Source organism: Zootoca vivipara, chromosome 1 (assembly GCF_965207765.1).
Source record: "Zootoca vivipara chromosome 1, rZooViv2.hap1.1, whole genome shotgun sequence".
In the NCBI taxonomy this organism is placed as follows: domain Eukaryota; kingdom Metazoa; phylum Chordata; class Lepidosauria; order Squamata; family Lacertidae; genus Zootoca; species Zootoca vivipara.
In genome coordinates, this window is record NC_142582.1 from 119,033,820 (window position 1) to 119,050,618 (window position 16,799).

The following is a 16,799-nucleotide window of genomic DNA, read 5'->3' on the forward strand; positions in this document are numbered from 1 at the left end:
TTCCAGGACACTTAAACTATAGTTCCCAGGATTCTCAGGGGAGGGAAGCCATGTTCTTCCAAGCTGTGGATGTTGGCATGGTTTAATAACTTTTACTGTTGATTATTTTAAATGGTGTTTAACTGAACCAGTTGGACCAATTATTATTATTTATTATTATTTATTAAATTTGTATGCTGCCCTTCTTTTGCAGGTCTCAGGGCAGTTTGCAACATAAAATTGCAATATTTGTTGTTGTTTAGTCGTTTAGTCGTGTCCGACTCTTCGTGACCCCATGGACCAGAGCACGCCAGGCACTCCTGTCTTCCACTGCCTCCCGCAGTTTGGTCAAACTCATGTTTTTCTTTACAGCATTGGACTTTCCTTTCGCTTCCAGGCATATCCGCAACTGAGCGACCTTTTGGCTTTGGCACAGCCACTTCATCAGTTCTGAATCTACTTGTACTTGTCCTCCGCTCTTCCTCAGTAGCATGTTGGACGCCTTCCGACCTGAGGGGCTCATCTTCCAGCGTCATAACTTTTATATGCCTGTTGTCTTTGTCCATGGAGTTTTCTTGGCAGGGATACTGGAGTGGCTTGCCAGTTCCTTCTCCAGGTGGATCACGTTTAGTCAAAACTCTCCACTATGACCTGTCCGTCTTGGGTGGCCCTGCATGGCATAGCTCATAGCTTCTCTGAGTTATTCAAGCCCCTTCGCCACGACAAGGCGTTGATCCATGAAGGGGAAATTGCAATATAAAAACCACAAAATACATAGTAAAAATAAGAACAGCAACAAATCAACAACCCCCCCCTCCACAACACATTTCAATGGGCATTGGGTGCCCATCAGCCAAAGGCCGGGTTGAGGAGGGACGTTTTTGCCTGGTGCCAAAAAGCGCCAGGTGAGGCTTCCTGGGGAGATCATTCCACAAGTGGGGAGCCACTACCGAAAAGACCTTTTGCCACCCTCCAGACCCCTCATGGAGGAGGCACACAAAGAAGGGCCTCAGGAGATGATCTCAGGGTCCAGGTAGGTTCATATGGAAAGAGGCGGTCCTTGAGGTATTGTGGTCCTGAGCCAATGGCCCACATCAGTGAAAGTTGGCTTCCTATGTTCATAAGGCAGGCATACCAGAAACCCTTCTTATAACAGCAATCATCTCTGCCACCAAACAGCAATGATAAGCTATTCATTCGTGGAGGGGAAAATTAATTTAAGATTACCCGTAGATTATATGGGAAATAACAGATGGGGATAATCGAAGGAGAATTTAATTGGTTTGAAGAACAAGCTGTTGGGGAAATTAATGGCTGGTAAATGGAAGAGGATTTGGGATAATCTGGGATTATTGATTGTTTATTGAATATTATAACATATTCTTAATAGATAAGCTAACCTAAACTATTTATCTGTGGTGGCTTGGATAGGAAAATCACTTGGCTTTCATTCTACGACATTTAAATCCTGTGTATGAATATATGCATATTGTAGCATACAGTGGTGCCTCGCTAGACGAATTTAATTCGTTCCACAGGTCTTTTCTTATAATGAAAAATTCGTCTAGCGAATCCCATAGGAATGCATTGAATTTTTTTTGAACTTTCCCCCCCCATAGGAACGCATTAATTGAATTTCAATGCATTCCTATGGGAAACCGCGATTCGCTAGACGAATTTTTCGTAAAACGCATTCGTCTAGCGAGGCAACCTCCGTTAGAAAAAACCTTTCGTTAAGCGGAAATTTCGTTAAGCAGGGCATTCGTTAAGCGAGGCACCACTGTATATTCAAAGCTTATGGAAATGTGTGTCTATGAACCGTTGTCCTAAATGTTCTAATTTTCCAGTGACAATCCCCTTTTTGAGTGGTGGAAGGAGCAGTCAAAAGGTCTCGTGCTTGAGGCCTCGGGTGCATGTTTAGAACATATAAAAGTAAAGGCACCTTTCTCAACCTGTCTGTAGAGTCAGACCACGGGCTGATTTTGCCCCATACTCTCTGCTCTGACTGGCAGCCGCATTTCAATGTCTTAGGGAGAGTTCTTTCCAGGCGTCGCTAAATCCTTCAAACTGCAGGTCTCGGGCGCTGACCTTGGAAGGAACCTCATACATTCAAACCATTTGCTGTACCGCTCAGCTCTTGTGATGTGTTCCTGGATGAGGAGGGCCTGGCGAGATTCACGTCTGATTGCCTATGACCTGGGAAGCAAGGCTTGGTGGGCATCGTCGCTCCTTGCCGAGCCAAGAGATTTGGAACTTTGACACCCCCAATGTCCCGAGTGCAAATTGACCCTGGTCCAGTTCAGCTGCAACGCTCTTTTGCCCTTGGTGATTTGGAGAGCAAAAGGCAGGAGGAGGGAGGGCCCTGTCCCCTGCAGTGGTTCAGCCATGCCTTGTGGAGTCCTGCAGCTTCGATAGGACTCCTAAGGCTGATTCAAAGTCCCAGCCTCCTCCTGCCAGCTCTCGGTTACGTATGCCTTGAAGTGTATCCTGGGAAGCCGGTGCTCCTAACTTCAGCCTATTGCTCATCCCCACCATAGATCCATCCAGAAGGGCCCCTCGTTCCTGGAAAGACGGAGACTATCTGCCCTCCTGCACCAAGGCTGAAGCATTTTTAATCGGGACGAGCAAAGGCAGCTGGCTCCCCTCTGCGCAGATGGATTTCATCGCTGGAGCCATTGGAGGTAATAAATAAATAAACCACCCAGCAGCCCGCTGATGAAGAGAGACAGCTGTGTTAGTGTTTCCTTGCTGTTAACTTTCGGGCAGGTCCCCCACGCCAGAGGGAGAGGGCAAATGACCTTCAAGGCGGACGTTTTTGTGGACGCGAGTTCAGCGCGCGTAGGGGCACTTAGTGGAACTCAAAGCTGGCGGGGTCATTAATTCCAGGAACCCACCGCAAATCGGATATTCTTTCCGTACAATTGCATATACGTGGTACTGAAGGTGAGCCCCTAGAGAAAGGTGAAGACAAGGAGGGATCAGCCGCAGGTGTGAATCGAAAGAGAGACTGATGGGGGGGGGGATTGAAGCAGAATCTCAAAGGGGCAGGAACTTAAATGTGTGCCTGTGTTAATGTCTAGAGTGCCATCTTATGCATGAGGCAGTTTGCACAGAACCTGTATGACAGGTCCCTGCCCCTAGGGGCTTACAATCTAAATGAGATACACAAGGAAACAACAAAGGAGGTGGGAAATGGAAGCAAGGAACTAGGGCAGGGGAGACTACATGGTTACCGTATTTCAAGTACATGTACCAGGGCACGATGAGGGATATGGAGTAGGATTGGGATCCCCAACATCGTGCCCATGGGCACCATGGCACCCTCTGATAGTCTCTGTTCGCCAGTGTAGACTAAGTGTGAGTGTAGAGAACCAGTGTGGTGTAGTGGTTAAGAGCGATAGACTCGTAATCTGGGGAACTGGGTTCGTGTCTCCACTCCTCCACATGCAGCTGCTGTATGACCTTGGGCTAGTCACACTTCTTTGAAGTCTCTCAGCCTCATTCACCTCACAGAGTGTTTGTTGTGGGGGAGGAAGGGAAAGGAGAATGTTAGCTGCTTTGAGACTCCTTTGGGTAGTGATAAAGCGGGATATCAAATCCAAACTCCTCCTCCTCCTCCCCCCTCCTCCTCTTCTCCTCCTCCTCCTCCTTGATGCCAGCCAAGGTTGCTGCCCCTCCAGATATTTCCCCCCCTGTTTTTGTCTTGCGGGAGAGTTGTTTAGTTGTGGGGGAATGCCTGTTTTGTGTTTTATTTGTTTGGGGTATTTTGCAATTTGGTGGATTTTTTTTGGGGGGGGGGTTCTCAGCAACTCCAGATTTCTTCTGTGCAATGGGTATTTTGTGGTGCCCATGCCAGTTTCTTAGGTTTCCAAATGTGCCCTGGGACATATGGACTAGGGGGATGAAGGAGAGGCAATTCCCGAGAGAAAAGGAGAAGGCAAGCAAGGGAGCTGGTGATGGGGAGACAAAGATGAGGAATGAGATTAGTTTCACTGGCAAACAGCAGCTGTCCAAGATTTCTGGCTGCATTTATTCCTATATCTGCCTGGAGATGCTGGGAATTGAACCAGGGACGTTCTGCTTGACGCTATACCAGTGAGCTACAACTCTTCACAAATGGACCATCTCATAACAGATCTCCAATGCATGTAAGTTGCAGGGATCCACAGTGCCAAAACATCATACAATGAGAACATGCCAGGGTTCCCTAAGACATGTTGCCCATTAGTCTCTTCATCAGCTCCAAAGGAGGACCCAGGCAACAACCGACACCCCAGAATTTCCGTGCACCCTTGGCAAAAGGCACAGGCCACCTGCTCAGGTCTGGCGTGTGCACTCTGAAGTTGTGCACGCCTTTCCGAAGAAGGAAACCTGTGGATATTTGCTACACGCCAGGTTTTACTTTGTGTAGTATTGCCATACAGGTGTGCATTCAACAAACACACATTGCTGAGTTTTGTTCTGGCTTGTCCTGGTGAAGTCTGGCTCTGAAATAAGCGGTTTGGCAAGGGGCCAAGGCCTGATCTTGTAACTTGTAAGATTGCACAAGGCCAAAAAAAAAAAAAAAGTATTCGGTGACTGTGATTCTGAAGAACTAGTGAAATGTGCATGCTTCATCTTTACTAGAGAGGGTTAGATGAGCATGGCATATGGCTGCAGACTGAGTGCCTTGTTGATTTACCTGCGCCAGTTCCAGATCTATATTTTGGCAGCTGCCCTTAGCTATTTCCTCCAGGTGGTTATTTCTGTCCATTGAGAGATTATGGATTTAGAGTTGATTGACATCCATGTCCTGAAGGATCACACAGGGCGGTGCTCCTGGGATGGTGCCATTCAGAAAAAAGGAAGGAGATTAAGGGCACCTAGTTGCATGACATGGCTTTCCCTGGCCCAAAAGTCAAGGTTGATGGGAGTTGCAATCCAAACCTTCTGGCATGCAACAGGTTTGAGAAGGATACCGCAGGGAAAGCCTAAATTGCCTTCAGGACTCTCTTGTGCTATTTATGCTAGTACAGAATACTGTATCTTTTACAATGCTTTTTTTAAAAAAAGAATTATTTGTTATTTTAAAAAAGCATAAGTTCAAGCAATACATAATTCTTCTATATTTATCAAAAATACAAAACTTGCCCAGACGATATACAAAAATCCCCCACCGAATAAAGAAAAAGAAAAAGTAGAACAAAAATAAGAGAAAAAAGAGAGAGAGAAAATAGCACAAAAACTTTAAAAATCGTTCTTCCAATTATTCCATCTGTAATTTATATTATTCCTAGATTATCGCACATTCATGAATATAATACCTACTTAACATTTCTTTCGTGTATTTTAAACCAGGTTCAGCCTAGGCCTGCTATTAGAGTTTTCAATACTCCATTTTTCAGTAAATATTCTTTAAACATCTCCCATTCTTTCTTTGCTTTTTGTCTTGTTTGCCCTCTTATTCTTGCAGATGTTGTTGCCAATTGTATATACTCTGCCATCAGCGTTTGCCAGTCTGCTATGCTCGGTATCTTTCCTGATTTCCAATTTCGAACTACAGTACTAGGATCCTCGCTGCTACTAATCCATACATAAGTTATGTCCTCTTTGTTGTTTTAATTTCTCCGGAATTATATTTAATAAAAAATATTTCAGGTTTTTCCCTAAATGTATATTTTAGTACATTTTAAAGTTCTTCATTGGTATATGTGGTGGAGTTGTCCTAACATAAGTAACTATTGGAATTTGATATAATTCCAATAGTTACTTATGTTAGGACAACTCCACCACATATGTATCATGGATCCTCTTTTACAATGCAATTGAATCCAGAGCTGCCTTAAAAACCCCAGCAGTAAAAATAAAAACCTAATGCTAAGCCTGAAAACAGCCTAACAGTTCTGCATTTAGATAGCAAGGATAGCATTTTTTAATTTTTTTAAAAGGGAATTAAAGCAGAAATCTGGCAAACTGAAGTTAAGATTAGAAGAGACTGTGAGAAAGTGCGGGAAACCATAATCGACAGATCTCAGACCCTCCAAGTGTCCCTGTTTTCCAGGGACAGTCCCGGATTTACACAAGCTGTCCTGGTTTCTGATTTGATCCTGGAATGTCCCACTTTTCTTTAGGTCATCCCTATTTTCATCAGAGAAATGTTGGAGGGTATGTGTAAGTCATGAAACCCCCGAGCCAAGGAGATAAGCAACTATACAACCAGGATGGTTACCTGTCATGGATGCTTTAGCGGAGTTTCCTGCACTGCAGGGGGGTTCGACTAGATGATCCTTGGGGTCCGTTCCAACTCTACAAATCTACAATTCTTTGATTCTTTGTGATCTGGCCCTCTTGTATTAAGGAAGCACTTAGAATAATAGAATCGTAGAGTTGGAAGAGACCACAAGGGCCATCCAGTCCAACCCCCTGCTGAACAGGAAACACCATCAAAGCATTCTTGGCATATGCCTGTCAAGCCTCTGCTTAAAGACCTCCAAAGAAGGAGACTCCACCACACTCCTTGGCAGCAAATTTCACTGCCGAACAGCTCTTACTGTCAGGAAGTTCTTCCTAATGTTTAGGTGGAATCTTCTTTCTTGTAGTTTGAATCCATTGCTCCGTGTCCGTTTCTCTGGAGCAGCAGAAGGTCTGGACGGTCTGGAATGTTTTTATTCTTATTCTTTCCTGTTTCCAGACCTGGTATACAAGCAGATATCCCCAAGCTCCCAGGTTCTAGAACTAGACGCGTGCCTCCTCCACAGACTAACTCGCAAGGATGTTGCGCTAATAATGAGATTAGGATATGAATTATAATACATCCTGAGCTTTTGATGAAGGTGTAAAGCCCAGTCTTAAGTAATTAGAGAAGCTCTATGCAGGAACATGCTCTTCCTGTTGGGACACTGAACATAGTTTAGAGAAAGGGAGGAGGCTCAATGAGTGTGAGAACCTCCTCTGTAAATTACTTTGTCTAATGATTAAAGCACCTGCAGGGCTTCCATCCAAATGGAGGAAAAAGAACAACCTAGCTGCGGTTTAAACCAGCGACTTGGGTGGGAGCTGGTTTTGAGGAAAACACATCAAAATGTGGTGTTTCATTTTTTTAAAAAAGTGCAAGATACATACAGAGCAGACACCGACTGTGTCTACCATTATGTGGCAACGCACTAGATACAGAATAAATACCGTAGGAGTGTGTACACCGTCAAAATAAGATTACTCAAATGGCAAATGATTTTGACTGCACCACAGGCAGGGTAGGGGTGATTACAGTATTTTTCGCTACATAAGACGTACCCGACCAAAAGACGCACCTAATTTTTAGAGGAGGAAAGGGGGAAAGCCCTGGTTTTTTGGGGGGATCAGCTCAAAGTTGTGCAGCTTCTTTTGCAAATGGGAAAAGCCCCATTTTTTTGAGCATCAGCTCACAGTTGTGCAGCTTTTTTGCAAAGGCGGAAAGCTCCATTTTTGAGGATCAGTTCAAAGTTGTTGAGCTTACCTTGCAAAGGGGGGAAAAATCCTGTTTTTATGGGGTTCAACTCACAGTTCTGCAGCTTCTTTAGGAAAGGAAAGGGAGCCATTTGTACAGTTTCCAGACAGATAATCTAATCAGCCAGTCACATGTCAGATGGGGAAACACAACAATGGAGGCCTGGGCAAGGGGCCGGGCTGGGAAGGGAGCTAGCGTCTCTTATCTCCCTCCCTGATCTCTTGCAATCAGCTGCTGAGCGGGTTCCTTTAAACACCCTCCTTCCCCCTTGTTAGCCTTTAGCTCTTTCTTAAAAAAAACTAAAATCTACCTTTTGCCCCTGGGCAATTTGGCTCCAGGGACCATGCATTCGCTCCAGAAGATGCACAGACATTTCCTCTTACTTTTTAGGAGGAAAAAGGTGCGTCTTATGGAGCGAAAACTACAGTACAGTCATACCTCGGTTTAAGTAGGCCTCGGTTTGAGTATTTTCAGTTTAAGTACTCCGCGGACCCGTCTGGAACGGATTGATCCACTTTCCATTACTTTCAATGGGCAAGTTCACTTCAGGTTAAGTGCGCTTCAGGTTAAGTACAGACTTCCGGAACAAATTGTGTTTGTAAACCGAGGTACCACTGTACATGAATCCACCCTAAACCAGACACATTTTTTGCTTAACGTTGTGATTTATTATAGATAAAATGTTTCTTGTACATTGGGGAGCAGTAGAAACAGAGGCGTCTTTCCCATAGGGCCTAGTGGCTCGTTGCGCCAGGGCGCTGGCCTCTCAGGGACGCTGGCGGGGTGCAACCAGCCACTAAGCCCTATGGCTCCTCCACCTCCTCCTCTCCCTCAGCTACAGGAATCCCCTCAGCAGCTGTCCGCCGAGCCGCTGTCCTCTGAGGGAGCGGCGGCTGTCGTCAGGCAGCAGAGGAGGAGGAGGCGGTGCCCCGGAGCCTCGCAAGTGAGCACGGGGTTCCGGCGGTCTGGCCAGGACTCCGCCCTGCGCCTCCTTCTCCTTTCCTTGAGTTCAAATCACCATGGCACCATGAGTAATAGAGCCCAGTGGAGAGACCGGGACAGGAAATGATGGAGAGGATCACGCCTCTCCATACGGCTTACCCAGAGCAGACCAGCATGTGAGCCCACACAGAACTCAATAGAGATCTTAGTTCTAATCTAAAGCCTGCAAGTGCTTTGTCTTAGTGAAACAATCATGAATGCACAATGAACAGGATGTCTGGAGGGCCCCCATGTAAGACTTGCTTCAGAGTAAACACGCTTAGGCTCATGCTGTAAATAGAATTCCTTCTGAGCAGTGGAGAAGTTTCATTCATTGGGGCTGAGGAAGGCCTGCCAACCTGCCATTGTGCCTGTTTGTTTTGCTTCTCCAGCTGTGGCAGCAGCTTTGAGCTTCCATCTCCCCGAGGCTATTTTAGGCCCTAGACGCGTCTATGAGTTGCTATATCTGGAGTCTGGAAGTCCCTGGAGAATGCTAAATCCATGTTTTTACTGCTGCTCTTGGAGCACTCGCAAAGGTCAGTTGGTGTCCAGAAGAGCTCTGTTGATGGGTCTGGCTTGGCAAATGATTCCTTCGCTTTGCCTCAGCATCAACAGTGTCACACTGGGACTGTGTTCTCTCTGTCCCTCTAAGAGCAAACTCGGTGCTGCTGCTGCGTCGACAGGGCTGGACCCGAAAGAAGGCCACTGTTAAGGAAAGAGAGAGGTAAGTATCAACACATTTGGATGAATCCCAAGATATGCAGAAGTAGGTGGGGAGCAGCCAAGGGGGCAACCCCACCCCACAAACAGCCCAATGAGGATTGAGCATGTTCAGTGGTCACCTAGGAACAACTAGGGTGGAAGCAGGCATTGCATTACTTTAGGTAAAGGTAAAGGGACCCCTGACCATTAGGTCCAGTCGTGACCGACTCTGGGGTTGCACGCTCATCTCGCATTATTGGCCGAGGGAGCCGGCGTATAGCTTCCAGGTCATGTGGCCAGCATGACAAAGCCAATTCTGGCGAACCAGAGCAGCACACGGAAACGCCGTTTACCTTCCCGCTGTAGCGGTTCCTATTTATCTACTTGCGTTTTGACGTGCTTTCGAACTGCTAGGTTGGCAGGAGCTGGGACCGAGCAATGGGAGCTCACCCCGTCACAGGGATTCGAACCGCCGACTTCTGATCAGCAAGCCCTAGGCTCAGTGGTTTAACCCACAGCGCCACCTGGGTCCCTCTGCATTACTTTAGCAAGATCCTAATACCTTATAGTTCTGACCTATGGACTGGGTACAACCCTGAACAGCTTCAGGCACCTACTTTTGGTGACACAAGAATCTATGCAAAGTACCACAAAGCACATGAGGGCAACCAAAATGGTCAAAGGCCTGGAAACGATGCCTTATGAGGAACGACTTAGGGAGCTGGGTATGTTTAGCCTGGAGAAGAGAAGGTTAAGGGGTGACATGATAGCCATGTTCAAATATATAAAAGGATGTCATATAGAGGAGGGGGAAAGGTTGTTTTCTGCTGCTCCAGAGAAGCGGACACGGAGCAATGGATTCAAACTACAAGAAAGAAGATTCCACCTAAACATTAGGAAGAACTTCCTGATAGTAAGAGCTGTTCGGCAGTGGAATTTGCTACCAAGGAGTGTGGTGGAGTCTCCTTCTTTGGAGGTCTTCAAGCAGAGGCTTGACAGCCATATGTCAAGAATGCTTTGATGGTGTTTCCTGCTTGGCAGGGGGTTGGACTGGATGGCCCTTGTGGTCTCTTCCAACTCTATGATTCTATGATTCATTTGGAAGTGCAGGTTAATGTGAATGTTGCATGTTGCCCCAATTTCTGAGTGGTGCAAGATTCCAGGGGTTCCCGGTGTTCACTTGGGTTCGTTTTTCTTTTTGGAAATGAGGCACAGTGGAGACTGTGGTGTCTTTATGATATATAGTTTATTTACACATATATACAACCTGAGCCTACAATGCAAGGGTTCGCAGCATTAACACCCCAATAGAGTTTTGATTCTCCCATAGCTACAGCTTTAGATTCAAACAGAAATAAACCACCATGCTCTGATCCTGTCTTCAGCTTGTTGTCTTTACTCTTAAACTCTGCCTCAAGCTTTGTCTTTGTCTTCTATCTCAGAGCTGAAGTAGGGGCCCCACCCATTTGCCCTCTCCTCACTTTCTTAATGGCCCATTATCTTTCCTTTGTTCTCTCAATGGCCCATCTCCCAGGTGAACTCCTGAACATGGGAAACTGGGGCCAGGGATTAGAAGTCTGGCATCCAGGTTAACTCCCCAAGCCTTGATTTAATACTAACACCTACTCGACCCAGGAATTTAGGGGAGGTCGGCACCCGCAAACTCATAATAAACCGGTTGTAGAGTAAAATGTGGGTACAGATGTCTGGATGAAAAGCAGCTTGCAAAAACCTAACCACATGAGAAGCATGACCACATCTGAGGTTTGTATTTGCATTATAATTACCCCTATGGTCCTTCACAATTTTCTGATTGTGGTACAGCAATATTCCCTTCTCTGTAAGAACAGTAGTCAGTTTATTAACTTTGCTGCTTTCCACATAAACAAGCCTATTAGGAAAGCTGTTGTATTTGGGGTTGCCTACACACACACCCCTCCCTCCCTCCCTTCCTTCTCTCTCTTCCCTCCCTCCCTCTCTCCCTCTCTTTCTCTCTCTCACCCCTTCCCTCCCTCCCTCCCTCTTTCTCTTCCTCCCTCTTTCACCCCTTCCTTCATTCTCTCTCTCCCCCTTTTCTTCCTTCCTTCATTCTCTCTTCCCTCCCTCATTCTCTCTCTCTTCCACCCCTTCCTTCCTTGTCTCTCTTCCTCTCTCACACACCTTCCTTCCTTCCTTCCTTCCTTCCTTCCTTCCTTCCTTCCTTCCTTCCTTCCTTCCTTCCTTCCTTCTTGAGGCTGTCCTCAAGGTCTGCTTGCTTTACAGCAAGGCAAGAGGAGGGATGGACAGGAGCCCCTTTCCACCCCTCCTCCCAGCCTTTTAGAGGAGGAAAACGAGAAAAATATTTTCCCCCGCCCCTTGTTTTCCACCTCTAATACTGAGGTGCATCCTATGGTCAGGTGCGTCCTATGGAGTGAAAAATACGGTATATTATAATTCACATCCCCCTCCCTTTATTTATGTATAGTTCTCTTTAAAATGTTATGCATTTGAATCTTTGAATGTGCTAAGTGGAAAGGCATTTTCCCACCAAACAACCACATAAACATATTTGTATTCTTGTAAATATATACAGCGATAGGATTTGTTGCTAAGGAAGTACAAAGAATGTGTACTGTTACCATTCTTTATATTTGTCAATCAACCTTATCCCTTCCCTGACCCATTTCAATGCTATAAGATGTGAGCTTAGTAGACACAATTCTCAAAACCTGGCTATACCAGTTTATGGGTTTAAAGACTGCACACCAACACACCCTTTATTGTACTTGCAGTGTTTTGTTGTACAGCATGAACCCATACCAGCCAAGTCTCCCACTAAAAAATGTGGGATCAGCAGCGGCGCGGCACCGGAAGTTGCGTAGAAGCAACTTCCAGGGCCGCTCTTCCCATGGGTGGGCACCGGAAATTGGGCAGAGTGGCACCAGAAGTCGCGTCTACGCATGCCCGACGGCCATCTTGGTGGTGGCCGCATGGCGGCGGCCACCACCAAGATGGCCGCCGGGCATGCGTAGAAGCGACTTCTGGTGCCGCTCTGCCCAATTTCCGGTGCCCACACATGGGAAGAGCGGCACCCAAAATGAAGGCTCCCTGGCAGGTAGGAAATCCAGGGGATTTCCGGGATTTTTCTCCATTCGGGAGAAGAGCGGGAAACGGATTAAAATCTGGGGGTTTCCCGCGAAAAATGGGATACTTGGCAGCTAAGCATGAACCATGCATATTGTGGTGTAGCAGAGAGATCTGAATGCCCAGGCCCTCATTCAGCAGCCTTCCCCAACCTGGCGCCCCCAGATGCTTTGTACGATAATTCCCATTAGTCCCAGCCAGCATGGCCAGCGATCAGGGATGATGTGTCCTGTACTTCAACCACATCTAGAGAGCAGCACATTGACTACTGCTGACCTACAACTCCCAATTTCAGAGTATATTTTTGGTTTTGTTTTGGAGGTGTTTTGGTGGATGGACCGTGTGCGGAATTGTTTGACAAGGTTAATGGTGCAATTCTATACATTGCAAGGCGCTACTTGCAAGTAAGGGTATGTTCACATTAGCAGCTTTAAATGCCATGAGGTTATCTCCCCCTCCCCCATTGTGTTTTAAGTCACATCTGCATGGTGCTGTACACATCTGAGAAGGGAGTAGAGATGTCTTCACCCAATGCACTTTTTAGTTCTCCTCCTTCAGCCCTGCCGGAACTCCTGTTCATGACGTTGCCATCTGTGCATATGTGCTCATTTTGCGCATGTGCAACGGCTGTCTCAAATGTACATACCTGGCTTAAGCGCAAAGCGAATGTGTCTTAAATTTTCTAGTCTTACTGAAGTTGGTTCTCTGTGAGATGAATGTATCACTTCTGAAACAATTTAACTTACAGATTCAGGTAGGTAGCCATGTTGGTCTGACACAGTCAAAATAAAGGGCAGTGCCCTTCAGCTCTCTATATTGGACAAACAGGCCAAACCCTACACCAAAGGATAAATGGACATAAATCTGACATCAGGAATCACAAGACAGAGAAGCCAGTAGGAGAACACTTCAATCTCCCAGGATATTCAGCACAGGATCTCAAAGCAGCTGTCTTATTACAAAAGAATTTCAGAAATAGACTTAGTTACAGGTAGGTAGCCATGTTGGTCTGATGTAGTCGAAACAAACAAACAAAAAAATCCTTCCAGCAGCACCTTAGAGACCAACTAAGTTTGTCATAGGTATGAGCTTTCGTGTGCATGCACACTTCTTCAGATACACTGGGGACTTCTGCTTCAGTGTATCTGAAGAAGTGTGCATGCACACGAAAGCTCATACCTATGACAAACTTAGTTGGTCTCTAAAGAAATAGACTTGAAAGAGAAGTTGCTGAATTACAACTTATTACTAAACGGCGTTTCCGTGCGCTGCTCTGGTTCACCAGAATCGGCTTTGTCATGCTGGCCACATGACCTGGAAGCTGTACGCCGGCTCCCCCGGCCAGTAAAGCGAGATGAGCGCCACAACCCCAGAGTCGTTCGCGACTGGACCCAACGGTCAGGGGTCCCTTTACCTTTACTAAACTGAAAACTATGGAGAGACCTGGTCTGAATAGAGATATTGGATTCTTGTCTCATTACATATGCTAAAGCTATTTTTGGTCATCTGCATACTATCCCTTGTTTTTTCCTGTAGGACTAATTGCAGTCGTTAACAGTCGTCAACAGGTTTACCATACCCATTGAGTCAATCACCCATCTCCTACTACCCTTCTGAGAAAAACCCCACTCCACCCTCCCACTATATATAAGGGTCTGGTGACTTCTGTTTCAGTAATTATTATTATTATTATTATTATTATTACCTCGCCCATCTGGTTGGGTTTTCCCCGCCACTCTATATCTGAAGAAGTGTGCATGCACATGAAAGCTTATACCCAGAACAAACTCAGTTGGTCTCTAAGGTGCAATTTTTTAATTTTTAAAAATTTAACTTACAATTTAACTGTTTCAGGTGGTGTTAGTGCTGCAGTCGGATATCCATTGGACACAGTCAAGGTATCTCAAGGTTTAGTTTTCTTAACTACAATCAAAATAGTAGCATAGCCAACTCCCTAGTCACAAGGTAAAATGGAGAGAACTCTTCTCCACCCTATTAAAGAGCTGAAAGCAGCTAGCTAGGATAAGTGTGTGGGGAGGTTCTCACCACTGCAGTGGTTTCTCTACCCAGAAGCTAATAAACACTGGTTTGTCAAGAGCAATTCCAGGGCTCCTCCATTTTCTGCTTCCCCAGCTTCTCCCAATCCTTTCACCATACTCTCAGGACCAAACTAGAAATTATATTGTGAGATCTGTAGGTGCCTCCAATCTTGTCCTTCTGTTGTGGGAGAGATTCAGGCATGTACTATAAATTCAGCTTTGCGCAATGGATTAAAGCATTCTGTCGCCCTAGTGCAATAAATTCACTTTTCATGCTGATTTGATGGCCCTACCCACTTGCAAAATTACCAATGAAATGTTTCTTTTCCCCAAGATGAAATGAATGATGGATTGTCCCATTTAACAGGTGAGGATTCAGACTCAGACAAGTTATCGTGGAATATGGCACTGTATCAGAGATACATACAGAACTGAAAAAGTACGTATGGTAAAATTCCTGTTGATGAAGGGTAGATTTGCTTCATCATGTCTGCTTGACTTGGGGCGGATCCACACCATACATTTAAAACTTATTTAATGCTCATTTAAAGCAAGTGACTTCCTCCAAAGAGACCTGGGAGCTGTGGTTTGTTAAGGGTGCTGGGAATTGAGGTTGATGGGGCAAACTACAGTTCCTAGGAGAAAAACCCACAGTCTGTCCAACATTAAGGAATGGCTTTATTACAATGACTCTGGGACAGAGCTATTGTGGCCTAACTAGACACGGCATATTTCACACAGTTGTGTGAATGGCTGAATAACAGTAAATTGCAGACATGGGCTGGGTGGAAAATGAGGGGAGGGATTTTTAACACTTTGCCCTCTGCAGCAGCCCTGAAGCAGATTGCTCCTCGCACATCTATTTCAGCAAATGAGAGCTTTCCACCTGCCGCCAGTACAAATAAGAGACTCTCAGTCCAGTTCAGGGATGTAGCATTGGGGGGGAGGGAGTCAAGGGGTTAAAAATCCATTTCCCACACCAATGTTTCAATCTAGATTTGGTCCCCAATTCTAAAAATGCCTTTGTGCAATTGCTAACTGCATCGAGGGTTAGGGTTTGGTCCTAAGGCTAAGGTTGGTTGTGTTTAAGAATACCCGTGAACAAGAACCTGGTTCTGGGTGCATTAGGCCTCGTAAGCACCTAGAACAGGGCTGGGAATCCTGGTATCCTCCAGATGTTGCTCCACTACCATTCCCATCATGGCTGGAATTGATGGGATTTGGAGTACAACAACATCTGAAGGGCCATAGGTCACACATCCCTGACCTAGAGGTTTCATAGAATCATAGAATTGTAGAGTTGGAAGGGACCATGAGGATCTAGTCCAGTGTTTCCCAAATTTGGATCTCCAGCTGATTTTGGACTACAGTTCCCATCATCCCTGATCACTGGTCCTGCTAGCTAGGGATGATGAGAGTTGTAGTCAAAAAACAGCTGGAGACCCAAGTTTGGGAAACCCTGATCTAGTCCAACCCCCTACAATGCAGGAACCTTTCACCCAACATGGGGCTTGAACCCACAACCCTCAGATTAAGCGAGTCATTCTCTACCGACAGAGCTATCATCTTCTCCTTTTCTTTGATTACAGTCGTACCTTGGGTTACGTATGCTTCGGGTTACGTACGGCGCAAACCTGGAAGCGTTTACTTTCGGGTTTGCTGCGTGTGCATGTGTAGAAGCGTTCTGTGCATGTGCAGAAGTGTTCTGTGCTGTTTGCGCATGCGCAGAAGCGTTCTGCACAGTTTGTGCATGCGCAGAAGCGTGTTTTCACGATTTTTCGGGTTACGTACTTTTCGGGTTATGTACCGCACCCCAGAATGAATTAGGTACGTAACCCGAGGTACCACTGTAGTACCAAACCTGAAGACAAACTGTGAGGTGTCCTTTATTCTAATTAATTTCCTTATTACTAGAAAGCCAAAGAAAAGAACCAGGTGCTGTGACTTTCATATTATGGATACTTGGGAAGGTTAGGTAAGATTAGCTTGGCTAACACTTTCTTCTCACTTCTCTATGCAAACCAGGTGCCAGGTTTCTACCGAGGGGTGTCGATGACTGTCATAACTGCATCGTTTATTACATCGTTCTCTTTTGGCATCTACAAAAACATCCTTTATAACATCTGCAGATTTCGATATGGCTCTGCAGACAGAAAGCCATCAAAGGTAGATGTGTCTTTTGCAGCAGCTGCTACTGGTGCAATCCGGGTAGGTTACAAGTGAAATGATGCTTTGTTTTAACTGCAAGGAAGGAAAGTTTAGGCACAAATTCAATCCAGTTGGGAGAAGGCCAGATCCACACTCTATACGTAAAACTAGGGCTGCCATACATTATTGGGATTTCAAAGGCGGAATTGATGTCTGGCAGGAACGTCAAAGGCAGTGCTTTGCCCTAGGTCTTAGGCAAGTCAATCAATTAATTTTGGCGTTTTTGGTCTTTGGGGATTTATTGAATGGGATAAGGGATTTATTGAAATACAGACAGGTAGACTTTAATTAGAAATAACAAA

At 45.7% G+C, this 16,799-nt stretch overlaps 1 protein-coding gene across 9 annotated transcripts in view; it reads left to right on the plus strand.

The window, feature by feature from the left end:
- Positions 1-16,799, plus strand: part of SLC25A47 (solute carrier family 25 member 47) — a 34,529-nt gene that overhangs the window by 8,753 nt on the left and 8,977 nt on the right. The window contains exons 2-6 of one of the 9 annotated variants that reach the window (XM_088655522.1): positions 2,517-2,660; positions 13,787-13,923; positions 14,105-14,148; positions 14,657-14,728; positions 16,315-16,497. In XM_088655522.1, coding sequence (XP_088511648.1) covers positions 16,342-16,497 — 156 coding nt within the window. In that variant the 5' untranslated portion in view covers positions 2,517-2,660; positions 13,787-13,923; positions 14,105-14,148; positions 14,657-14,728; positions 16,315-16,341. Of the gene's footprint in view, positions 1-2,516; positions 2,661-8,915; positions 9,150-13,786; positions 13,924-14,104; positions 14,149-14,623; positions 14,729-16,314; positions 16,498-16,799 lie in introns of those variants that run through there. The other 8 variants (XM_088655561.1, XM_035105931.3, XM_088655549.1 and 5 more) reach the window with 8 other exon arrangements.